Source organism: Eucalyptus grandis, chromosome 3 (genome assembly GCF_016545825.1).
Source record: "Eucalyptus grandis isolate ANBG69807.140 chromosome 3, ASM1654582v1, whole genome shotgun sequence".
In the NCBI taxonomy this organism is placed as follows: Eukaryota; Viridiplantae; Streptophyta; class Magnoliopsida; order Myrtales; family Myrtaceae; genus Eucalyptus; species Eucalyptus grandis.
In genome coordinates, this window is record NC_052614.1 from 61,213,267 (window position 1) to 61,220,025 (window position 6,759).

Here is a 6,759-nt window from a genome sequence, read left to right on the forward strand (position 1 = left end):
ATGGTGACAGATGGGGATTTGGTGAATGCTCAAGATGATGAGGGTAATACCATTTTGCATTTGGCCGCTACAAACAAGCAAATTGAGGTAATCCTTTTTGCTTTGAATTGCTTCGAAATTGCAATGACATCAAACATCGTATTCCATTTGAACATTTTGTGAAGATAAAATTTGGCTCATTCTCATTTTTCCGTAGACGCAAGGTTTCTATATTCAAACTTCAGTGGATATATCGATTGAAGAAACTTACAGGAAATATCTTTGTTTCTTGTTTCTTTTATAATTTATAAGAGGCCCATCGTTTTGTACAGACAGTGAAATATCTGCTTCAAAGAAGTGAAGTGGATGTGAACACAATGAATAGAAATGGATTCTCTGCTCTAAATATAGTGGAACATTTTCCAAAGGATTTCAAAGTAATTGAATTGAGAGAACTGTTAGTACACGCTGGAGCTTTGCGAGCCGTAAGATTTTCTGCATCAACAACTCACCAAGCGGTTGTTGATAACACAAATGAGAAGAATTCAACTGTTGAAGTTGACATCATATATATAGCACCTCCTCCGAGTGAGGCGGTTCCACCACCGTCTTTCTCGGGTGAAATTAGGAAGCAAAAGGAAGATAAACACGAGAAATGGATCATGGAGAAGCATAATTCTCTTATGGTAATGCTTTAACTAGATGTCTTGGAGTAGTATTTGCTGATAAGTTAGATTAGATTAGTCATGCTATTGCAATTAACATCATAGCTCACAGTTGGTTAATTTAAACTCTCTATTTGTTTCATAAAACATGGATGATTCAGAAAATGTTTTTTTCCTAAAACTAATCACTTATATCGCTTAAAATAAATAATTATGTTTTCTCAAAAATGTTTTCTACACATGTAGTATGTGTGCTCATAATTAAATAGTTATGTACAGAAAGAAGGGGAGCAGTTATATTAATAGATGGATTATTATTAAAAAAAAAAAAAAAAAAACTGAGGGTAATATAAGAAATCTAATATTGAGAAGAAATGAAACGAGTGGATGATTATTTAAGAAATTAATGGTAATTTAGAAATCTAAATGTGAAGCAGTTGGGTGATTTTCTTTAAATATGTGTGTTAATACATAAAGTAAAGAGGATTTTTAAGCAACTCAATCTTTTCTCTTCTCCAAATAGTCTCAACTGCTCGTTAGATATATATTGTATCAATGGACAAATACATATACAAGTAAGAGTGTTTTATTTTCCACACATTTAGTTATTAGATTTTGATTTTCTTTCTAACAACAATAGCAACCTTTATAAAAAGAAGTTCAAATTTTGAAATATTTTCATTTTTTTCATATATGTGTATATTCATACACTTAGTTTTTTCGTAATTTAATCCATGACCTCTATTTCTGTAGAGAGCTTGCCACAATTTTCTTGTTTTTTTTCAATAAATATAGGAAAAGCCACCAATTGAATTTGTGTATTTGTTGAAATGACTAACTTTGACTCGATGATCTTCGTATTTTCAAATATAGGTGAAACATTATTTCTTCATTCGCAATTTTGAAACTTCCTTTCACGTCACGACAGATAATTGCCGCTGTGATCAGAGCCATGGCTTACCAAGCCAGCCTTAGCCCTCCCGACGGCTTGTGGAACGACGATCAGAAATACCAAAACGGCACCATCTATTACTACGCGGGAACATCGATAATGGCTGCAAACAATCCAGAGGCTTCCCCATTTTTTTGGACATGCAACACCGTCTCTTTTCTTGCATCCCTTAGCACGATCTTCTTGCTCATGAGTGGCTTGCCCTTGGGGAAGAAGGTTCTGATGTGGATTCTGACGGCCACAATGTGGATGACCATCACTTTCATGGGGCTGACTTACGTCTATTCCATGACAGGCATCTCGTTCGTACAGAGGGAACCTAAAGATGGGAGCCCGACCACAGAGGTTTGGTACTCCGCAGATTGGGGGACGATCATGGTGATTAGGCGCTACTTGACTGTTTGGTCTGCCATTGTAAACATTGTTTTTCTAGTTCACACCGTTCGATTCCTTGCAATCGTCCTCCAGAATGTGAAAGATCCGCAAAAGCTCAAGAAGTGGATATCAGTGTGTGTGAGTTGGTACAGATCTAGGGGCAATATCAAGATCTAGTGTATTCATCTGGTGGGACAAAGGATTACTGCATAGTCTTGATGCCTGCGTTCTTTCTAACTCAATCCCTATGTCATAAGATCATTCTGAGTACTGCTAGTTGTGCAAACGATTTAATGAGACTACTAAACCAAACACAGAGTCCATCTCGCATTATTCTCGAGCTCTCCTCATCAGAGATGTCTTGGCCACGTAGCCGAATCTTTCTAAAGAGAATGGGAAGGCCTGGCCACAAAGTAATCTGATCTACTCTTACGTATGCCGCAAATTAGTAGGTAAAAGCAACATTGGACCATTCTATGATTTGTCTCGCACAGCTTCACCATTCTCTTTCCAATCACACCAAACAACCGAACCCACCTTCCTCAAAAGCATCCGCACTTCTTTTATGCTTCCTTCATATTCTTCTCCATTGCTGATAGATGTCCAAAAGCCATCTGATCAAAGCTAGTGAGCCTCTCTGTCTGATCAATTTCAACCCCATGGCACCAAACCATAATGCAGTCGCACCATTTTCATTAACTTCCTACACTATTTCCTGCCTAATTTTAAGGAAGTGATACACTGAATTTAGAGAAAATACTCCATGATTATTCGCAGGCCGTGCAAGCTGATCCTCCCTCAAAGGTCGGAATCGAAGCAGTGCTAGTTTCATATGTAATGTTCACATACCAGAACGTGTGCTTCTTCCAAAACAACATTCAAACTCTGATATTATGACTTCTTGCCGAACAATCTTTTCATCTTTATATAGACAAGTAGAGGAGGGACAAGGCAGAAATGCAACCTAAAATCCCATGGACCGATCTGTTGTTCCTAATCACAAGACAAAGGATTGGTAGCGTATCATCCCACACAAAACACAGAAAATTACTGTTCATATGCAAACTGATTACAGGGGATGGAAGAACAGAGAGATGAAAACAATTGCATAGACAGATCTCGTGTACCTTACTGGTGATAATCAGTCCATAACAATTGGGAAGGTAAGAGAGTTCTCAAAGGCCGGAGCCAGTACTTTCAGTCTTAGACGACCACAATGTGTGGTTTCAAGCAGCAAGCCCACGACTAACGCAGCTCATAAACTTCACTCAACCCAGCTTGGCAAACCAAGCCTCTTTCAAGAAGTTCCATTTCGCACCCCGAACTTAATGCAACCTGACGGTTTTGTTCGGGAGAGTAATATTGGGGTTGTGTATGTGTGGGTTAAGAGCCGCCAATTCCTTCCATTTAGCACCAGTTCCATGAACACGGGATGAGATGCTCCACAATGTGTCACCAGGCTGTGCCTTAGTTGTTGCTGGGGCAGTAGATTTAGAAGAAGCAGTCTTCGACTTCAGAAACGGATGCCTATTGCTCTTTCCCATTCCATTAGCGAGCAACCAACGGGAACCAGATTGTTGCTGGTTTGAACTTCCCTGGACCTTTCCTTTCCCAGGATCAGTCTTGAGACCAGCAACATGGACTTCAGTAATCTTGCACTGGGGAATTTATCCCTAAAAAATTGTGTGCAGATGATAAAAGTTCTTGCTTACAATCCCAGGACTCGAGGTGAACACACCAAACTCAAGTGGCCTCACAGCACTAGACATTCTTGAGCAGGGTCCCAGAGGCTCAAGAGTTCTTGAAATTGAGACATCCTTTCAAAGCTCAGGAGCTTCACTTGATAACGTTCCTAGTCAGCAATTGAGACATCCCTTCAAAGCTCAGGAGCTTCACTTGATAACGTTCCTAGTCAGCAATCTTATCTTTTGTATCTAATTTAAGATATTGTTGATATTGTTCTCGTATTTTCTCTGCTTGCCTTAAGCATCCTCAATCATCCCTAATTTAGGGCTCTTGTAATATTTTTATATATAGTTTGTACAAGAGAGATCACAATACAATATACAAAAACTACGATTTCTTCATCACTCTCCATAGACATCCAATCAGTCCCATATTACTATGATCCAGTTCTTGACCCACCGGCAAGAATGACCTCCCACACCACCACCTCAAGATCACCTAAAAACTCCCCATCACTCTCCACCAAGAAAGCCCCGTCAAAGAAACGGAGTACTTTATGGAAACCCCTACCAAAGAAACTGAGTGCTCTAAGAAGACCCCCGCTGGAAGCCGATTAGCTGAGCCAGGAGAGATTCACTAATGGTGGTCGCTTCGCTGCTAGCGACGATGGCGTTCCAAGCTGCGACCACGCCGCCAGGAGGCGTCTGGCAGGATGACTACAAGGTCCATGCCAACGACAACCCAGTGAAGGAGCCGCACATGGCGGGCACCTCTATCATGGCCCACATCCAGCGGATGGCCAACGGACAGTTTATGATCTTCAACCCTCTGGCCTTCCTGGCCTCCCTCAGCATCATCCTGCTCCTCTTGAGCGAGCTTTCAATAAAGCGGGGACGCTGGATGTGGACCCAGATGGTGCTCATGTGGCTAGCGATCACGGGGCAGGCGATCACCTACTTCATAGCGCTGCACAACATATCGCTGGCTGACACGTGGGGGATGCTGAAGGACGTGACGGACGTGTCGGTGGTGTGCTGGCTGTGCCTGATGGGGGTGGTGTTCATGGGGAATGTGGTGAGGCTGTGTGTGGTGCTGAGGAAGTGGGGTTACTTGAAGAAGAAAGAGAAGAAGAATTCAGATGAAGACGATGACGGCAAGCATGAGCAAGTGTGACGGTATGTGTGACAATCGAGTAAATTGTATGGTCTTTGTTCTATGATAGTGGCGGCATGGTCTGTATGCGTAAAATTTGTGAATCTGATGAGCGGGTTGATGATGGGTTTTGAGGTGCTCTGTTTTCTTCTACTCCTGTTTGATAAGGGAGTATTTGTCCTACAGAGAGGGTAAGACGGATTCTGCTAGAGAAATCTTTGGATGGTAAACGATTGAAGAGACTAATATGGCGCTTGGAGCAATCGTGCACGATCTCCGTCTGTAATTTGTACAAAATTGGGACAATACACGGTTATAGTTGCCGCAATTTCTTCTCTATACAATGTTGAACATGACTGTTAGACGAAGAGAGCTTCAGCCAGTTTGGCCAGGTCTGCTCAGGAACGGCTCAGTCCTCAACTCGGCCATCTTTGCTCGGCATTGAAGTATTCTGGACTTTGGTCCTCAATTGAGATTCAGGGTGGCTAGAAATAAATCAGTAGTGCAGGACGGGATTTCCTGCAATCATTATATCATTGTTTCCTTTGTTTGAATATTATTTGATACGGAGATTAGAAATGTTTGTCTAGGTTTTCTATTTCCTTCCCTTCCTAGCTGCTGTTAAACATCTATCTTGCCAGACGTTTCTGCTATGGAGGGATCAATTAAGCTGCCATCTCCCATCGGTGCAGACATCGTTTCAGCGAGTTTAAGTTATTGAAGATGGTCGGGAGTACAGGAGACAAGAAAGGAATGAGTCAATAACCGTGAAACCCCATTAGAGGTTTGGTGGAATCGCGGAACCCTTTGCATTCCCATTCAGGCTGCAGCGGCGATTTCCTGAAGGTTTGCACTGTTAGTTCTGCTTAACAGGTAAGTACATTGTTTTTGACATCAATGGTTTAGCGGTTGCCTAGTTCTTTCAACTTCACTTTATTTGAATTTCAATGCTTTAACTAAATTATAATAGAAAAGTTGGAGCGTTGCGCGCATGCCTGGATAAAATATTAACACACTCCCACGCTTAATCATAACCTTCCCACATGAGAAAGTATAGATAATGCTACTTAACATTATATGGGTCTAAGTTAGTAAAATCAGCAGATAAATAATTTGGTTATTGGCTTTTGACTAAATAAACAAATGGCCCACTATAAAAACGTACTATAAAAGCCTTCTCATACCCGCACATATGTTTTTATAGTTTCCCAAAATATCATCATTTCACTTATAGTATTGAGATGCACGTATAAGGATATTATACGAAAGGAGCCTCACATTTAGAATGTGTTGTAAAATGTAGAAGTCAATAATACTCTAATTGATTCATAACTTATTGATTTCAATTTCTAAATAAAGGTGAGTCCAACGAGATATATTGTTAGGCTCGGGCTTAAGCTTGGACTTAGCAATCTCCCTAGGTAAAAGTTTTGGGCTTTCCTTGCACCTTCCTAAAAGTAGTATTAGAGCCGATGATTTCAATGAAGTGGGTTCAACATGAGTGAATCGGCATCTGGTGAATATCTCAAGGAAAGAAACCTCGTATGTGATTCTTGATTGAAGTGACCAATAGTGTGATCTGCTGAGTTTGGCCAGACCAAGGCAATGGAGGAGGAGTCAAGGCAAATGTTGCGATCCTACCGAGCTGGGTCAATTTAGCGATTTGAAAGGATGTTGGTGTGGAAAAATACCTAAATTAAAGGGCCCACACATGAAGTATAGATTTGTTGAGGTACGTGTGAGGGTGTCATGAGAAAGAAGTCTCACATTAGGTAATCGATGTAAGGTGAAGAAGTTAATATAATTTTAGAGGTCCAACTAAATATGTTCATGAACTCAAGCTTGGCATCTCCTTAAGTGAATATATTAGGCTTCCGCTATGTCTCCCAACGATTAGAATCTTTTCTTGCAGAGCATATATATATCATGTTAAAGGAATATGTACATGTA

The 6,759-nt window shown here is 40.8% G+C and overlaps 1 protein-coding gene across 1 annotated transcript; it reads left to right on the top strand.

Moving 5' to 3' along the window:
* LOC104440255 (ankyrin repeat-containing protein At5g02620) lies at positions 1 to 2,148 on the top strand. Its single transcript, XM_039309883.1, has 3 exons — positions 1 to 87; positions 312 to 665; positions 1,573 to 2,148. Exons 1-3 carry the CDS (start codon positions 1 to 3, stop codon positions 2,146 to 2,148), a joined length of 1,017 nt encoding a protein of 338 aa, XP_039165817.1.
* Positions 2,149 to 6,759: the final 4,611 nt, after the last annotated feature.

Bases quoted from the DNA above. Each gene is read 5' to 3' on its own strand.
- LOC104440255 (XM_039309883.1), top strand. From the start codon at position 1: ATGGTGACAGATGGGGATTTGGTGAATGCTCAAGATGATGAGGGTAAT. The intron at 88-311 runs GTAATCCTTTTT...CGTTTTGTACAG, and splicing joins CTACAAACAAGCAAATTGAG to ACAGTGAAATATCTGCTTCA. The intron at 666-1,572 runs GTAATGCTTTAA...ACGTCACGACAG, and splicing joins AGAAGCATAATTCTCTTATG to ATAATTGCCGCTGTGATCAG.